This window comes from Schistocerca gregaria, chromosome X, assembly GCF_023897955.1.
Source record: "Schistocerca gregaria isolate iqSchGreg1 chromosome X, iqSchGreg1.2, whole genome shotgun sequence".
Lineage (NCBI taxonomy): Eukaryota > Metazoa > Arthropoda > Insecta > Orthoptera > Acrididae > Schistocerca > Schistocerca gregaria.
Window position 1 is genome coordinate 632,560,146 of NC_064931.1, and position 19,991 is coordinate 632,580,136.

Genomic DNA, 19,991 nt, shown 5'->3' on the forward strand with positions numbered 1-19,991 from the left:
AGGCCAATGTCAAAATACCCAACTCGTGAACAGGGATCGACAAGAGATTCGTGAACTTACTCCACTTATTGCCCGAACCGCCCGTTTCTGAGCCAAAAGTATCCTTTTAGAATGGGATAGATACCTACCACGATGATATCATTTACTGTGGCCTCAGTGTGCCTGCATCTACATCTGCATCTAAATCCAGATAATTACTCTGCAATTCACAATCAAGTGCCTGGCAGAGGGTTCATCGAATCACCTGTAACCTACTTCTCTAGACTTCCACTCCCGAACAAACGAACACATAAATCTTTCCGTGCGAGCTCTGATTTCTTTTATTTTATTATGATGATAATTTCTCTCTCTGTAGGTGGGTGCCAACAAAATATTTTCACACTCTGAGGAGCAAGTTGGTGATTGAAATTTCATGACAAGGTCCTGCCGCAACGACAAACGCCTTTGTTTAATTACTGATATCACAATTCGTGTATCATATCCGTGGCACTCTCTTCCCTATTTCCCGATTATACAAAATGAGCTGCCCTTCTTTGAACCTTTTCGATGTCCTCCGTCAGTTCTATATGATGCGGATCCCACATCGCACAACAGTACCCCAGAAGTGGGCTCACAAGCGTAGTGTGGGCAGTCTCTTCAGTAAACCTGTCACATTTTATAAGTCTTCTGCCAATAAATCACAGTCTTCCCCCTCAACATTATCTATGTGATCGTTCCCATTTAAGTTATTCGCAATTGTAAACCACAGCTACTTAGTTGCTTCTACAGAGTTTATATTTGTGTCATTTATCGTGTAACTGAAAGTTAGCGCATTATTTTTAGTACTCATTTTTGGATAACTACACACTTTTCATGATTTAGAGCCAGTTGCCACTTTTTGAACTATACAGATCATCATTTATCATCATCATCATTTAAGACTGATTATGCCTTTCAGCGATCAGTCTGGAGCATAGCCCACCTTATAAAATTCCTCCATGATCCCCTATTCAGTGCTAACATTGGTGCCTCTTCTGATGTTAAACCTACTACTTCAAAATCATTCTTAAACCATGTCTAAATTATATTGAAATTCGTTTTGATCCTCTGATGACATTATATAACGGTAAATGACAGCACCATCTTATCCATCGAGGATAGCTTTTTCCGCAGTGGTCATAGCGAACACCACTCGCGGTGGTCATACGAGTCCACATTACCAATTCTACCCCATCCGCCGTCGCGTTCAGCTGGCGTACCCACGACTGCCGCCTTACTCCCGAAGCGCTCGCCATCGCCTCTGCGTTCACCTGCAGCTATCACGACACCAGGGACATCGCAAACGCGCCCGTACATGCGGAGGGTCTCACAAACAGTGATATGCCGCTGGCCGCCAGCAACTCCCGAATGGAAGCAGCACAACTGTGGAGCTACACAACAACGCTCACGCCACAGCCACCAATCTAATTCCTCCCGGTGCGTCACATAGGGCACTCCCCAAACATTGTCACTACATTAAAGGCTATCGCGTCACAACTTCAGTTCGTTCTCAGCACAGACCAATTTTACTATCGACACACTATCGGCTCGATAACTCCTCGACCACTTTCGCTATACTTACACAGCGGCTGTGGACACATTTCGACAAGAACGTGTGAGTGCAGCTGCTGAGCACTTCCTGTTCCTTCAGACTTCCTTCAGCTCACTTATCAGCCGGTATCATTACTGTGTCGTTTGATTATCAGTGCTGTAACTTCAACTGTTCGAGTTCTAATCATTTACTGCAGTTTTCTCACATCTTGTGCCTACCGCAGGGAGAACACTGTCTAAACAATTAAGTGGTGAGGACTGGGCTCCGTTCCAGTGAAATTATCATGTCTTTTATCAATTTTGGCCAATGCGCAGCTCTGAATGTTCAGTACGACAGCCTAATTCTGTCGGGAATAGCTGCTCTGTGTAATTCTCTGCCTCATACCTCCTGAACATAGCGGGTTGTATTGACCCATCTAGTAGACATTTACCTATATTCGTCATCTCATCCGTGTCGTGACACAGTTATTGGCGGATCAAATGCGTGCATCGCAGGCGCTCCTGTCTGTGATGCAGCGTCAAGGGTAACCGCAGCCATGGTCTCCGTGCTGATAGTCCATGCTGCTGCAAACGTCGTCGAACTGTTCGTGCAGATGGCTCTTGTCTTGCAGACGCTCCCATCCATTGACTCAGGGATCGAGACGTGGCTGCACGATCCGTTACAGCCATACGGATCAGATGCCTGTTATCCCTACCGCTAGTGATACGAGGCCGTTAGGATCCAGCACGGAGTTCCGTATTACCCTCCTGAACCCACCTATTCCATATTCTGCTAACAGTCATTGGATCTCGACCAACGCGAGCAGCAATGTCGGGATACGATAAACCGCAATCGCGATGGGCTACAATCCGACCTTTATCAAATACGGAAACGTGATGGTACGCATTTCTCCTCCTTACACGAGGCATCACAACAACGTTTCACCAGGCAACGCCGGTGAACTGCTGTTTGTGTATGAGAAATCGGTTGGAAACTTTCCTCATGTCAGCACGTTGTAGGTGTCGCCACCGGCGCCAACCTCGTGTAAATGCTCTGAAAAGCTAATCATTTGCATATCACAGCATCTTTCTCCTGTCGCTTAAATTTCGTGTCTGTAGCACGTCATCTTCGTGGTGTATCAATTTTAATGGCCAGTAGTGTAATTTGCTATTGGCTTGACATCATGTGTTCAGATACAACGGAAGATACAAATTTTGAATAATAGATCATATTCCAATGGCTTATAAACATGTTTCTAGGCTTCTTAAGCCATCTTCATAGATTAGGTAACTACTATTTCTTGATAATGGCTTTTACAAAATTTATAAAACATGTGAGCCTATTAATGGATGTATCACTGATTGTTAAGACCCAACGAGTAGTCGCCAAAACCTTCTGTATGTTGTGCATGATGAAAGTACAGTTTTTCAATGAACTGGTAGTCATGTGAAAGGATAACTTTGTAAAGAAATGAGAGATCTCTCGTTCCTGAGGATACAAGACAGTCGTAACAGACTGAGAGAGACTGTGTTGCAGTACCGTTAAGATGCAACTAGAAAACGTTTGTCCTTATTGCCGGGTTGACCGACTGATGTAAATGTTGACTTCCACTTGTTTCAGCTGACTAGCATCCTGTGTGGTGGCCAGCAAGGCTGTTTTCACGCTACCTGGTGATGAGTTGGACTCCCTACGCAGGATGTAGCGTATGTAATTGATACCGAAGAACAAAAAACGTTATTCAGCATGGAGGTAGCACTTGTACGTTATTTGATTCTGGTCATAAGAATGAATAACGTCACCTAATGTTTCGTCTCCTGCTGAAGAAGAAACTATGAGAGGGCCTCGCAAATTGTATACTCGAACACTTTTTGGTCAACGGTGATAACCAAAGGAATTATTTCACTTGAAGATAGCCACAAGTGTATAGTGCAGAAATCAGACTCCCTTGTAAGAGAAGGTTAGAAGGTTATTATCAGAGTCGATATTAATTGTATTTGTATTTGAAAGTAATCTGCTGATTTATAGTCTCACATCCTTGACATCGGTTTTTATTATGATTTTGGAACAAATACTATGTTTCATTATTACGAACTACGTCAAAGAAAACGACCCACAAGTATTGACACATAAGCAGCACGGATTCGGAAAATATCGTTCTTGTAAACACAGCGGGCTCTTTATTCACACGAGTGCTATTGACAAGGGATTTCAGATCGATTGTGTATGTCTGGATTTCTAGAAGGCTTTTGACATTGTACCACACAAGCGGCTTATAGTGAAATTGCGTGCTTATGAAATATCGTCTCAGGTATGTGACTGGATTTGTGATTTCATGTCAGGGAGTTCACAGTTCGTAGTAACTGACGAAAAGTCGTCGAGTAAAACAGAGGTGATTTCTGACGTTCCCCAAGGTAGTCTTATAGGCCCTTTGCTGTTCCTTATCTATATAAACGATTTGGGAGATTATCTGAGCAGCCGTCTTAGGTTGTCTGGAGATGATGCTGTCGTTTATCGACTAATAAAGTCATCAGAAGATCAAAACAAACTGCAAAACGATATCTGAATGGTGCGAAAATTGGCAGTTGAACCTAAATAACGAAAAGTGTGAGGTCAGACACATGAAAGCTAGCTTTGCTATTTAACATAGGGAAAATTGGCCGTATATCTTAATTTTTGAGAAAATTTTATGCGGGTGACATAAGGAATTGCCCCAACTTCTTAAAAGTAGCAGGTCATCGAATTGTGCGCAGAGTGTAAGGCAGCTTGTTCCAGAGGCGGGGAGCAGCTACAGCGAAGGAGATACGGTACGAATGATCAGTTTCGACCTCTCCTTCGTTCCCCGTGTATTTCGGGCAGAACTTTTGTGTATCGCGATAAACAGGACTACCGAACTGGAAGGCCGCCAACAGCTGCGGTTCGTGCTGTTCACGCAAGTTTAGAAACGCGATGGACAGCCTCGCCTTAGCCGGTTCCAGTGTTCGAGATCGAAATTTCAGGCAGCAGCAGTAGAGCAGTCGGGCGCGTTAAAATTAGAAGACGCGGCGTAAAACGTGAAGACACGAGGGTGGGCCGGCCGGGAGGTTAAATTTAACGACACCGGGTGCGTGGCGGAGCGAAAGGGTGGGGGAGGGGGGGGTCTGTGGAGGGGGGACGGGGCGGCAGAGGCTGGGCGGGCAGCAGCGGCGGCGGCCAGTGCGTGTCTCGTGCCTAGACATGGCGGGCGCGGGCACCGGCTCTCCGCAGCCGCCGCGCGAGGTGCACTTCTGGCCGCTTGTGTCCGAGGTGAGCTGGCGCGGCGACGCCGAGCGCAAGTCGTCGCGCCTGCCGCACTTCTTGCAGCGCTTCTCGCTGCACCGCTTCAGGAAGGAGCGCGACCGCGAGCGGGACAAGGGCAAGGACAGGGAGAAGGGCAAGGGCGCAGCCGGCGGCGGCCGTGCGGAAGCGGCGGCCGGCGCCAAGCGGGCGACCGACGGCGGCGGCGGCGAGGGCGGAGACGGCGAGCAGCTGGTGCGCTGGGTACCGCTGCGCGCCAAGCCGCCGCTGCCGCCGCAGACGCACGCCCCCGCGCGCCGCCTGCTCGAGACCAGCCTCGACGCCGACGCCACCCCCGCAGCGGCCGCCGCCCCCGCCGCCGACTCTGCACACCAGCTGGCCCCGCCCGCCGGCGCACCCCTGCGCGCCAAGTCCGTCGAGTTCCTGCTCGACAAGGAGAACCACGCCGCCGCACAGGTCAGACCCCACGCTGCGCAACCGCTGCCGCGCAGCTCTCACCGGACGCTCAAATCGCTCATTTGTTTCCCGGAGTTCTTGACGAATTACTTTGCTCTTTGTGAATAGATTATCTCGTTTCGCTTCATAAGAAAACGTCTCATTAGAAAAATCTTCACTTTTACTCCCGTAATTATTATGACTGTCATTTAAAGCGCTCGAAATGTTAACCTTGAGCGTTGATACTTCCTATAATGCTATTACGGACAAACAATGCTTCACGATGAATATACAAGCATATAAGCCTTTGGAATGTAGTACATATACATGTATACATGTAATGCCGGCTTAGATATTTTTTAATATGTGACTTGTAAGTACAGCATCTTTTCGAGTCACTACAAACTTCAATTTTATTAATCTACTATATACCTAATATGTTTTAGTACAGTTAGTCTAATTTTGAAGATGACGCTCATAGTAGTTTCGAAACCAGGTCAATTTTGACTTAATATTTGTGACCGAGGGCTTATTTGTTCCAATATAATTCTGACACACTCACTGAACCTTAGCAGCTATGTTCAAAGTTTTACATTTAATTGCACTGATTGACTGTTCCGTCAGTTCTTGGTAGAATATTTTACACATTACGAATGAAACACACACGACACTTACGTAATAATATACAATATTTATTATTTATCACACGAAAAGGTTTTCGGCTGTTGCACCGTCATCTGGTACAATTATAAGTATGAGGTTTGAAAGGTAGTTTTTGGAAAATAGTCCACTCTCCCAGGGTTGGATATTTGTTTAGGTATGTTGATCATGTATTGTGTCAATGGACAGATACTACTAGACAACTTCAAAAATTCCTGAAGTAACTAAATTCTAAACACAACACTACAAAATTCAGTGCATAAATTATTTACAGTCAACCATAGACGTCAGTGAGCGTATGCATACTTTCAAGATTTATAAGAAACCTACCATCACAGATGTAGTAATACCAGCCAATTCTCAACACCCAGTGACCCATAAATATGCTGCCATTCATTCGACGATACATCGCCTATTATACATCCCCATGTGTACAGCTAGCTTCCAAATGGAATTTAATTATGTCAGATAAATAGCAACAGGTAATGGCTATCCTTCTATGTTAGTGGACTACATAATGCGCAGAAACAACAGGTGTACTCTCTTTTTTACCCTGTCCTTGACCCACCACCTTAAGGATGTAATAAATGGCGCACAATTCCATATTTCGGAAAAGTCTCACCGGATTTAGCCAGACATCTTAAATAAAGGAACGGAAAAACATCCTTTTATGTGCACAACAGTGTTGTACACTGTTTGACCAATGGTAAAGTCAGCACTAGAGCTTTGTAAGAGAATGGAATATATAAAATTACTTACAACTGTGGCAAGTTCTATATAGATCAGTCTGGCAGGGCAGCTTGTACCCTCATGAAGGACACCACAGAAGTCGGAAATTATAAAAGGAGATTCTACCTTTGCAGACCACCTGCTTAAACAAGGCCAGAGTCACGAGGTTAAACATGAAGTATTACATCACATCCACAAAGGAAGAAAGATGAACCGTCTTGAAATAATGGAAATTAGTAAACACATGTCCATCAGATCAAACTTGGTACTGAAAGATCAGACACAGTTTCCTCACTCGCCACTTCTAACTGTAAATACTACTCATGATCCCACTGAGGACATGTTGTTAATCACCCGTCTTATCATATAGTCCATTTCCTTTATTTCATGTACTACAATTTCTCTAGTTGTGTTAAAAAAATTTACTTTGTATAATCACAGCTGCATCACTCACCTGGTTAATATCACTATTATATTTCATCTGCTTGTGATTTAGGATCTATGACAGATAAGATTATTTTGTTCAGCCACATCTTTGGAATATGATACCAAAGTTTATTGTTCAGTTATGTTCCTCTATGTACTACTGTTTTAATTTGTCTATAGTTCATTAGTTAATGTATCACATATTTTATCTTAGTTCAATAATCTTATATCGTATTTACACTGAAATAATCCCGCTTGTTTTATTCCGAATTCTAACATTAACATTTCCATCTCTGAAAACGGAGATCCTCTGTACATGCACTAGTTTAAAATCAGTGATCCAACAAAATTTCACTGCACCCCGTACTTATCCTTGTACCTGATGATGGCGTAACAGCCGAAAACTAGTTGGTTTAACAAATAATAAATACTGTAGAATAACACAGTGTTGTGTGTGTTTCATTCATGATCTACATTTACATAGATTGTCGGCAAGCCACCATACCGTACATGTCAGAGATTATCTTGTACTATTGCTAGCCATTTTCTTTCACGTTCCACTCGATAATGGTGCGAGACAAAATGACTGTCTGTATGCATCCTTACGAGCTCTGATTATCTTATGTTCAAAGTCCTTACGCGAAATGTATGTTGGTGGCAGTAGGGTCGTTGTGCAGTTTGTCGCAAATAGCTGTTCTGTAAACTTTCTCAATAGTGTTTCGTGAAAAGAGAGTCTTCTATCGTCACATGGAAGTGTAGTGCAGTATTCAATAAAAGTTACTTGGCCTGCCATAATTATGTGTAACTCACTTTTGGATATCCCCTTGTATGAAGCTACGTTCGCATTATGCCGTATCACAGACAATGACATCTTCGGATCATTGGATAGTTGGGAGGGAACATATTCTACTGTAATCCAATAGCTGGAAGAGAACATACTCTACCATAATCCATTCGAAATAATGCACACAGAAACATTCATGCGTACACATACTCACGCTCCAATCACATTAACTAACTGTAATATACAGTGTGAATGCAGTTTATCGATATATTTCCTGATACCTGAAATCTTCAGCTCAAAAATGCTATACAAATAATATTCCTCTGTCATAGTGAACACCAACTGATGAGCCAAAGCATTAGGACTATTTTCTTATTGGGTTTTGGTCCATATTTGGACTGCAATACAGCAACGATTCTACAGTTTGAAGAAAAAATCGCACACTCATTCTTCGCGACTCCTCACACACCAGCAAGCAAAAATGGCTCTCACAAAATTTCGTCCTACGCATATTTCCGGCAGTAAACGAATGTTAAATATCAGCAGTCCGGCAACACCGTAATCACTTGTACGGTAACTAGCCCTTGCAGCACATCGCACTAGTGCTCTATAGGTGGTGCAGTGTATAGCGTATTGGGTTTGCATGAAGGAGGTCGGCGATTCGATTCTGGGTCGAGGTATATATTTTTTTATTTTCCAGTTTCATTCTGCCATATAATACTGTAATATACACATTTTCTTAACCCACACGTATCGGACATTTACGTAGTACATTCCTAACGAAATGTAGTGGACCTGAACGTGGCAAGAATAATAGCTGGTACTAATCGATGAGACCATTGGGGAAGGGTACACAGAAAAGAGGTTTGGAATCTAGTAGACGCAGTGGTGCGAAACAATTCACGTCCCGACGTGCAGAAGGCTTATTTAAAAGCTAAGCAATGCAAGTGATTGTACTTCCATTTCCTTGTTCGTAGTACGTTAGGGCAAATGTTTTGTAGAAGACCCACTGTAATTGCTGTATGACGATTAAGACGTCAGACACCGTACTACGCAGGCTACATTTACCAAATAAAAACAAATTCACTTCGATCCACAATCGAACCCTCGACCTTCCGCACACTAATCCAAAACACCATCCACTCCACCAACTGCACAGCACTACTGATACATGCTGACAGTGTTAGTTACCGTACATGTGATTACAGTGTTGCCAGACTGCCAATCATTAACGTCCACTTACTGCTGGAAATATGCGCAAGACTAAATTTTGTGAGAGAGATTTTTCTCTTGCCAGTATGTGAGCAAACGTGTTGCCAAGTCCGAGTTCGCGAATTTTTCTTCACCTTGTATGTGTCATGGATTCAAAAAGTCCTTAATTTGTTTCTGGAGATATGTGGCACCAGCTATCTGCGCAATGGTCACACAGTTTGGTTTGTGGGTACTGAGCTGGCACTAGATGCTTTACCATATGCCTTCCATCGGGTTCAGATTAGGCGAACTACGTGGCGAAGACATCAATTTGAGTTCAGTGTCATGCTCCGCAAACCGCTTCAGCACGAGTCTGACCTTGCTGCACCGACATTGAGCCTGCCGTCGGTGTCGAGGAAGGAACGAAGGTGGACCGCAATAATGAACATGTAGTCCACAGGTGACATAGTGCCTTCGATTACTACCATACGTACTATAGAAGCTCAGGTGATTGCCCCGTAGCGCAATATAGCCCTGTGGCGTGGTGCATGTTTATAGCAGCTATTCGCCTGAGTGGAAGCATATCAGGACACGACCATAGATCTGGTTTAACAAGAAACATGATTTAACCAACCAGGCGACACGTTTCCATTGTTCAGCGGCACAGTCTCCATGATCCCATTTAATCGCTATTGATGAGGTTGCTGGCTCAATATGGGAGCACGCAGGGGTCCTCTGCTGCCGAGCACCATGTACGACATTGTGCGGTGAAGGGTATGTTCCGAAACACTTGAGCCAGCGTTGTACTCTCCCGACAGACCTGCCACAGATCGCCACCTATCCTGCGTTACCTTGTGGTCAAGCAACCGGCACCCACGTTCTGTGATGATGCGTGCACGTCACACCTTGTCGCCTATTTGTTGTTTCACTGTCCTTCAATCACTTTCCGTAGATGTTCACGACAGCGGCACGCAAACAGCCGACCAGCTTCACCCTTTCCGAGATGCTCATTTTCAGGCCTCGGGCCATAACACTGTGCCCTTTAGCTGCTAGTAAACCTTTTGGGATGTGAGGTCGTGGTCCAAGAAACTCTTCTGTTCCTGACGTTTCGTCCAGGATTGCGCTGGACGTCCTCAGAGGCGCTCCTCCACTGAGTCTTGCCTGCTGATCGGACATTTTTTTTTCCTTTATTGGATTTCGATTCGCCCCGAAGGGGGCGGGCTGGCAGCAGCTTAGTACGCTGCTCCTCAGCCTACAGAATTTTTAAAACATAGGAAGATAAGATAATAAAAGCTGGCGATAAAACGGTGACGTAAATAGTAAAACAGCGGAAAATTGCGGGAAGTTAAGACATAAAAGCCGCGCGGGATTAGCCGAGCGTTCTGGGCGCTGCAGTCACGGACTGTGCGTCTGGTCCCGGCGGAGGTTCGAGTCCTCCCTCGGGCATAGGTGTGTGTGTTTGTCCTTAGGATAATTTAGGTTAAGTAGTGGGTAAGCTTAGGGACTGATAACGTTAGCAGTTAAGTCCCATAAGATTTCATACACATTTGAAAATTTTTAAAACATAAAGCAAATGGTGGGCGATGATAATAAAATAAACAGGAAACTGACAGGGATATTAGTAGACAACAATTAAAACCAAACACGACGACAGTCTGGTTTCTGTTCGCAGGAGATAAAAAAATCACACCCAGCGACAGTATGATGTCCGTTCACAACACTTCAGAAAAGACACACAACACTTAACAATCACTGGAAACACTGCACTAAAAAGTCGGCACACCACAGACAAGGACAAATGGGGGGGGGGGGGGGGGAGACCAGGACAGATGAGGGGGAAAAAAGAGGGCGGAGGAGAGGAAAAACGAAAGGTGTGGGGGGAACTGATGGAGGGAGAGGACTCAAAAGTGGGAGAGCAGGGCAGACATGAGAGGGAATGAGGAAAGGCAGAGGAAGGAAATGCAAAAGCACTCGGGGGAGAGAAGGGAGGCAGAGAGAGGGTAGGCAGAAAAAAAACAGGATGGGAGGGGGGTGGGAAGAGGGAGCGTGGGAAAGGACAGAGGAAAGGAGGGGGAGGTGAGGATCAGAGTTGATAGAGTTAAATGGAGGGAGAGAGGGCATCATCCGGGACGGGGAGTTGACGGAAGCCACCTTGGGAAAGGAGATGAAAGGTGTTAAGATGGAGGGTAGGGGGGGCACAACAGTGAAGGTGCGGCAGAGGGCGGGAGTTGGAGAGGAGAGGAACAACCAGGGGATGAGGGAATCTAGGCGGCGGGAGGTGTAGAGTATGCAGATATGTTCGAGGAATAGGAGCAGATGGGGGAAAAGAATAACGTCATAGAGGATCCGCGTGGGGGACGGGAGGAGTATACAGAAGGCGAGGCGGAGAGCGTGGTGCACTGGTTGGACATCCGAGAGTGACATAAATACTGTAGGAAAGGGGATTGGTCAAAGTAACACGTGATGAGCAGAGATAATCCTTGTCAGAGATAAAACTTAATTATCGATTGTCATCTTGTCAAAGTTAAAACTGTCTAGCGATTCTGCAGAACTACTGTCTATATGTCGCTAAGTTTCATCGCCTCCTTTTTTCTGTTAAAATTATCCTGATGCTTATAAATTTCAATGGCCTCTCTACATAGTCGCGGATAATAATCTGACATTGTAGATAAAATTTCTGTTTCAGAAAACTTCACTTCGTGGGCTCCTGACTGAAGAGCATGCTCTGCTACAGGTGATTTCTCTATTTTTCCTAGTCGGCAAAGACTTTTGTGCTCTTTTAGCCGTGTATTTACGCTCCTCTTGGTAGTGTCAATATAAACTTTACTTCTCGTACACCGATTGTTGCATACACCACATGTCGACAGAGGAGGGCGTTTATCCTTCACGGATCGGAGTACTTGACTTAATTTTCTTTGTTGGTCTAAACACCAGTCTGGTGTCATGTCTCTGTAAAATCTTACCGATCTTTGACAAGACGACAATCAATAGTTAAGTTTTATCTCTGACAAGGATTATCTCTGCTCATCACATGTTACCTTGACCACGCCCCATTCCTACAATCTTTATGTCACTCTCGGACGTCCGACCGATCAGCTGAAGAGTGCCTCTGAGAATGTCCTGGACGAAACGTCATGAACAGAAGAATTTCTTGGATCACGACCTCACATCCCTAAAGGTTTACCAGTAACTATCTCATTCAGCCGTGAAAGCCTTCATTCTATGACTCTGCCCTTTATCAGAGTCGCTCAAGACAGTGGATTTTTCCGATTTGCGGACCCTATAATAGCTACAATAACACCCCACTCGCCTCTCCTCCAATTATGTATTTCCCTTACCAGAACGTGTTACCTGACTGTATCGATCTCTAAGAATTTGTATTTGTCGTTGGAAATTTCTGATATTTGAAAGTTTATAAGTTACGCATTTCATTTCTGCTCTTGACTCCGCGATCTATAGTGATTTCTACGATTCAGTGTATCTATAAACAATCTTCTGAACAAAATGATAAGGTAAATAATAAGCTGCAGCGCCATTGCTTACATTCCTGAGCCTACAGTGAGGTTCGCAAGTTACAAATCTGGATGAGCTGCGTGGTCCGCGTTAGACGTAAACAGTTATACTCCTCCTCGCTGCGGAATACGCGTGGGAAGACGGGTTTCCGAGCGGCTGCCTACGTCTTGCGTCTTCCGTCACTGCTAGAAACGATGGCCACTTTTATGCAAGCAAAACTGATTTTGAAATTCAGCTCTACGTCCACTTTACACACAATATATAATGATCGTAAAGGATTTGTTGTAGGGTAGAAAAGTTACACGTTTAAGTTCATTTGTAGGCTCCTGGAATATTCCAGTTCATCTTAACAGACAAAATATTAGTCATCCCTTTAAAAATGCACACTGACCTGTTTGGGGCGCTGTGGATAAGATAGGCGGTCATGCCACCGCTGACGTATGTCATGACACTGACAAGTAGTGTGTATTTACCATTCGGTTGTGTGGAATCAGCTCTGTATGATGAGTCAACCTGAAGACGTTACAGTGAAAGAAAGGAGCAATCATGTTTGGACGTGCCCATTACCACACTATGAATGAAATTTCCCGATTAGTTGGTGTATCAACGCGGTCTCTCCAAAGTCTCCGTTGTGTGCTTTCATCCATTTCCGTACAGGGAATGTTTGCTGCTTCCATGCGCTACGTTCTAGACAGATGTCATGGTGGTCTGGGGAAAGTGCAACATCGTCGGCTGCACTCAGTCCGCAAAGCGATCTTAATGCTAGAACGTAATCGCATGTTTCTCTTTGAGCTTTATGTGCCCATGGTGATGATGTTTGGTTTGTGGGGTACTCAACTGCGCGGTCATCGGCGCCCGTACAAAGTCCCAATCTTTACACATTCCAGTCTAGCAACTTTCACGAATGAGGATGAAATGATGAGGACGACTCAAACACCCTCTCCCCGGGCAGAGAAAAACCCTCACGTGTCAAATTCAGATCTTGTAGATATAGGCTATTCGTAAATTCCCGTTACAGACTTCTAGGACTTGCAGAGGGAAATGAATACATAATATTTTGAACAGGAATCCATGTCCAGAAACGTATCGTTTCCCTTCTACAGCTGTTTGAAAAACATGTTTGCTAGCTAGGTATGCAACATGGTAGTCATGGTGGAGGGCGGTTACATCGGATCGGCTGATGTCATTTGACATCTATTCTATTTCTCTGAGCTGGTTCGTTGTTCGAGCAACATGACTGAGTACACGTTTGCAGTTTACAACGACATGGTCCTTCTGACTGGCGAAGCTCACGGTAAAAGAAGAGCTACTCGTCGCCTTTATCAAGATCGTTCCCCACAACGTCTGACTCCATCGTATACCCTTTTCGCCACAATTACGCAACAGCTTCGAGAAAGATACCTTCACCCTCAACAGGGGTGACTGTGGTGCTCTAACGAGACGCCGCACGCCCGAATTGTAAGAGACCGTAATGCATCGCATTAAAGAGAACCTATCAACGAGTGCAAGAGCAATTTCTTTGGTTATTAATCAGTGGAACTGTAAAACAAGTGATTTACTGGATCACGCCTAATCAATACTTGTAAAAGTGGTCGCGTTACCAACATGTCTTCAAATGATTGTAACACGGAGATGGTACGTTTCCCGATATGTGTTCCTATTCAAAATATTATCTACTCACTCCCCTCTAGAAGTTCTAGAAGACTTTAACGGGAATTTCCGAACACCCCCCCCCCCCCCCCCCCCGTATATCCAACAAGATACATCTGTTGAAGTGTGAACACTGTGTGTAATACATAGAGCATCACATGGCATACGCCAAACATGAACACGCACATCAACAAAGAGGAGAAACAACAGTGATACTAGCTCCCCTGGCGGCAAAAAATCTGTTACTGAGGTTGCCACATAGTCGTATTCTCAAGGAGATGATGTGGTCGAACTTTACGGCAGATTACCTACAAATCGCTCAACGACAAAAGTCAAAACGGGGAGGAAGGATGGGGAAAGGATGGAGGAGAACACGACAGTTGACAGAAAAGATAAACCCTAAGGGAAAATATTAGTCACCCCGTTAAAATAGCAGACTGTTTCTATAGGGAAGCTGTAAATGATGTGGAACTGATACCAGATAAAGATCTCCACTCTCCCCCCTCATCCGCTGACGTAAGGCATGACAGTGAAGCGGTTTGTATGTGGCAGTCGGTTGTAGCGAAATAAGCTGACTGGACGTGGACATGTTACAGAATGACATAAAAGAGGGATCGTATTTGGACGTGCCCGTGACCATACCGTGAATGAAGTTGTCAGATTTGTTGGTAATCAACGCGGACTGTCCAACGTGTATGCAAGGAATGGCGTGTCACTCACACCCATGTAGCACGGTGTAAGAAAAGTGATCGTAAGATCATACTAACCGAGAGGCGTCGGAGTGGGGTGCCTTACCTTATTCATAACATTCACTTCCAAACAGGACAGGAACTGCTGCTGTCAGTGAATGCTGATCTATCTCAACCAGTTTCCGAGCGAATATTGCGAATGGTACTTCGTGAAATGGACATTTGGAGTCAGGCACCTCGCTAACGACTTTGCACACAGCGGTACACAATGCTGCACGTATTCAATGGGCCCAACAACACAGAAATTGGACAGTCGCTGACAAGGGGCTTGTAGTATCGTCCAATGAGTCGAGATTTTGCCTCTTTTCAAACGATGCAACGCGTTGAGTTCATCGACGACAGTGCGTGGAGGACGTACTTCCTGCCGGAGACGGTTCTGTGATTTTTTGGAGCAGTTTTTCGTACCATAACTTGCGCGTAATCATTCAGGTTTCCGTGGGCGTGAACAAGTATGTTTATGTCAACATTCTCGGTGACTAAGTGTTCCCCATCCTTCTACATCTTGATGATGAGTGTACCGTGGACACTCTCGACTTCCAAGACGATATAAGCCATGTTCACAAGTCTGTATGCATACATTCCTCGATCGACGATTAATCAGACACCTTATCGTGCCACGAACAACCCGCTAAAGTACTCGATTTTAATACCACAGAAATTTATGAGACTATTTAAAACAGTGGGTGAAACGTAGGAATCAGAATCCCTTCAATCTGATAGCTCAACTGGTCGACTACGTAGTAATTAGAAACGTAACACAGGCTGGGATTGGACAAAGTAGACAGGAAAATTGACTTCTCAACATTTACCTTAAGCGACTTGGAAATCTGTGTGGCCGGTCTGGGATTAGGACCCTTCTCCTTCCGAATGAAGTTCCAGGAGAACCTCTTATAGTAAGAAATTGCCGTATATCTCCACGTAGTTACTCGAGCATCTGGGCACCGAAACTACTATTTTTATTTCTTGTTGTGTGCTTTTCTTCTTTGATAATTTTTTTAAAATTCTCATGCCATCCGTAGTCTCACCGGGGATGTTTTTGACGAATTAAGGGAATTTTGAATTTCCATGGAACATCAACAAAAGACATGATCAACCATTTTTGTGGAAATTTCTGATCAGAAACCTCAAAGAATTTACGGGATTTTCCACAGTCTACTGGACAGTCACAAGGTGTCTGATTAAAACGATTAATTGATAGCAGACAGATACCATAAGAGACCGTCTTTGCAGTTGATAAACCAAAGGTGGGTATTATCACTCCTCCACGACGGGTACTTCCACTCCACGTTACGTACACTAATGTCCCCATTTCGTGTTGCTTCCCAAGCACGTTCAAGTGATTAGCACTAGGAAGAAGGTCGAGGTAACAAAGAAACTGCTTTCCCACTTGTGAGCGTCGCCGCTGTGTGAACATTGTCCGGATCCACTACTCGTTCTTCACACGCATGCTGAAGGACAATTTGCAACTATCTCAGGGCATCAAAGAACAACCGTATTACTTTTTCAACTTGCCTGACTCTGCAAGAATTAACAACACCCACCTGCAAGCAAGATGACTGTTTCTACCCGTTCATCTCAGTTACAGATTAATATGCAAGCTGTCTCACATGTATGACACACATGAGTGAAATAAAAAAAATGTACGTTAGCCATTTTTAGGGACATTCTAAAATCGTGAGGAAGCAGCTGTTTTGGTTGTTTAAGGCCGTAGCTTTAGAGTATTTTCTGAACAACAATTCCGTTATTACTAAGCTTAACTATCATATTTTTGACATGTCAAACTCAATTTTTATTTCACATGTTTGACATGTGTTTATCATACATAGCTTTAGTCTAAAGTTCTCTATGTTACGGTAATGCTCAAACGTATTGACATTTATATCCCAAATAGTTAGTTCATGTCGTGTTCTAAATCAGTCGAATCTCTGACGCTGATGAAAGTTGGTACTTGGTATTTACAACGATCAAATTGCACGTGTGCTGAATTTTGACAACGTCACACAAGAATTCAAAAAGCAGAAGTTTAAACAGCTTGTGTTTATGTGGGTACGAAGTGTTTCCTCCATCAGCCCAGACTGGATTTAAGCGTAGGTGGCTGGAGAATGGCAAGTTCAGAGGGGAGAAGGAATCAATCCGCATAAAAAATGGAAAGCCGCAGAGACACCGTGTGCTTGTATGTGTGTGTGCACACAAGTCCAGGTCTCTCTCTCTCTCTCTTTGTGTGTGTGTGTGTAAATGCGTGTGGATGTGCGTGAGTGCGTGGGCGTATTTGTGGTGTGTTGTGTGTGTGTGTGTGTGTGTGTGTGTGAGAGAGAGAGAGAGAGAGAGAGAGAGAGAGAGAGGGAGGGAGAGATACGACCCCACACAGGGCTGCATAGTACATGGCCCTGCTGTCAGTGCTGAAAAGATGGTGGCAGATTTAGTGCCGGACCCTCTGCGTGGAGTCACGCATACGGTGTCAACGCATGGAAAGTCAGGGTACAATTTCAGTGTGATGTGGTGAAGGGAAGGAAGAAGAGAATGGCGAGAGTATTAAAAGTATACTATTGAGACCTGTTTTCTGGACAGATGCGACAAAGGAGGGTCTCTGATGTGTGTTTTAGGGTAAATGTTGCTCCTGTGGAAGGAAATCAATCATCAGTACAACGAAAAATCAGTTCAAAGTCGCAAATTTTTTTTCTTTTATTCACTCGATGAATATTTCCGGGCCGAGACCCATTTTCAAATCATCGTAACATAGTCAAAAACAGTATTTCCATTTATGTGAAAACTATGTAGAAAATGGGCAACGAACGGTTACAGCCCACATTGATAACTGAGTTACCTGCTTTGTCTTTCTTAAAGAAAACGTCACAATTTTCGCCTTTATCGGTTTATGAAAACCACGGAAAACCTAAATCTGAACTGCCGGGCGGGGATCCTAGCCCAACTTCCCGTGAATGTGATTACAGTTACAGTTTTAAATAAAAAATTGAAATTAATTTCATCTTGTAACATTAAATCATGAATATTTAAGCACATGCTAAGCGCATAAAGGAACAAGACAGGATTCTTTTTCCGCGATACGACCATGTGTTGAACACATTCCTGAGACATTAGGGGCAAACATGCCTTTATATCTTTTGTGTCTTATTTTTCCACTCATCCTTTTTGTATCGTTGCAACTGGAAGCCGGAAAATAAGATGGTATGGGAATAGCATATACATTGGCAGCGTATCGGTTATTTGAAATATATGCGGAAAACATCTGCAACATAATTTAGCAGCAGAACGGTGCGGGAAGTTCTTGTGGATATTAACAGTTTTTTGTTTATGTTAGACATATTTTCAGTATCCTGATAGGCATGAAATGTTTTTGCATGTATAGGACCCATGCAAGCTCCATATGAGCTTTCGTATGTGCCGAACAATAATGTTTGTGTGCCTATAACGAACATTTAGTCTTTTTGGATTCATTTCTGCTGTCTTTGCAATCGGAAAGTGCTTTATGACAATTATGACAATCTCACAGAGTGCACATCGCTGAAGTTCAACCCATTCCATCAGTCCTATGTGTGACTCCACATCAACAAAGCAAAGCACCATTTCTGCAAATTGAATTTGCATCTTGCAGAGGAATCTTTGATTTGATATGACCTGAGCTTTGAGGTCCTGGTTTTTTGCCACCCCGTAATCAGTAATTCATCAGGTAAATTCAGTAAGAGTCAGTCATAATGCTCCATTCATTCATAAGACATCCTTGCTACCAGAACGTAGGAGCATCTACAATCTGATTCGAACAAGATGGAGGCAAGGTATCCATGGAAAGTTCTGAGAAAGCAAGTGTTCAGACACAAGTCAAAGCAGACCACCCATCTCTGGTGGGAATTCCATCACTCATCCGCCACTATGACATTAGGATATCTTGAGGTACCAAAAATTTCCACCATTTTTCTCTTCTGTAGGACAGTGCTTCGAATGCTGTTTGCATAAGTGTTTTGATTCGTCCCCACCCACGTCGGTGCTTAGACAGTGCTCTTTTTCCAAACAACAAGAGCACATATTTGTACAGTAATTTCTCAGGTGTCATGTATGAAAGGGATGTCTCATGCTTGCGGGACCTGAACGAACACCTATGCGTGCCTCGGCTGCGGCAGTGGCTGGAGGCGGCCTCGACGCATGTGTGCGTTGAAGCCTCGGATACGTCATGATTGACTATATGATTTACGAGTAGTTTTCAGGTCTGTATTCTGTGTACTGCATTATTTCGATAATTTACCAGTTCTTTGCGTGTCTGTAGTTACGTGTACGGCATTATTTCAGTGATTCACAAGTAGTTTGAAGCTCTGTGTGCTGTGTACTGGGACCCTAAGCACCTCAGAGCGAGCGTTTTGTATCAGTGTAATAAATATACTATGTCAAATCCATCCCTAAATACATTGTTCCAAAATAAATAAAGTACACTCTTCCGTCTCTCCAGCAGCCCAGAACAAGCTGAGTTCTTTTCCCACCATTTTGCCCCTCAAGACCACCATATTGGATTATGTCATAGGAGGGGCGACGGCGCCCTCTGGTGGCAGTACTATGTACTAGGTCAGTTGGACTCCAGACCACGTGTTGGACACACCAGATGGAGGTACTACCTCAAATTGTTTAAATAAAGACTGTCTGCAAAATAAAGACTTACATTGATCCTATCCAGCAGCCCAGCACAGGCTGAGTCATTTTCCCCCCATTTTCCCCCTCCAGACCACCATCTTCGATTATGTCACAGAAGGGACAACGGAATGCTCTGGTGGCAATACTGTGTTCTGGGTCATTTGGACTCCCTCATGGTGGTTACACTGGATGAAACTAGTGCCTCAAAGTGTTTAAATAAGCACTGAATGCAAAATAAAGTCTTACATCCATCCTATCCAACAGCCCAGCACAGGCTGAGTCCTTTCCCAGCCAACCGGCCAGTTGGATGACTTAGGTTAGTGGAGGTAGCCCAAGTGACCTTTTTTCCCTCCATTTTCCTAGGTTAGTAGAGGTAGACGTGGTGTGTTGCATT

The 19,991-nt window shown here is 44.2% G+C and overlaps 1 protein-coding gene across 4 annotated transcripts in view; it reads left to right on the plus strand.

Annotated features, from left to right (window-relative positions):
• The first annotated feature begins 4,746 nt into the window (after positions 1 to 4,746).
• LOC126297747 (uncharacterized) overlaps positions 4,747 to 19,991 on the plus strand; it is a 690,098-nt gene continuing 674,853 nt past the window's right edge. For 3 of the 4 annotated variants that reach the window (XM_049988910.1, XM_049988908.1, XM_049988909.1), the window contains exon 1: positions 4,757 to 5,278. In XM_049988910.1, coding sequence (XP_049844867.1) covers positions 4,763 to 5,278 — 516 coding nt within the window. In that variant the 5' untranslated portion in view covers positions 4,757 to 4,762. Of the gene's footprint in view, positions 5,279 to 19,991 lie in introns of all 4 variants that reach the window. The other variant, XM_049988911.1, reaches the window with a different exon arrangement.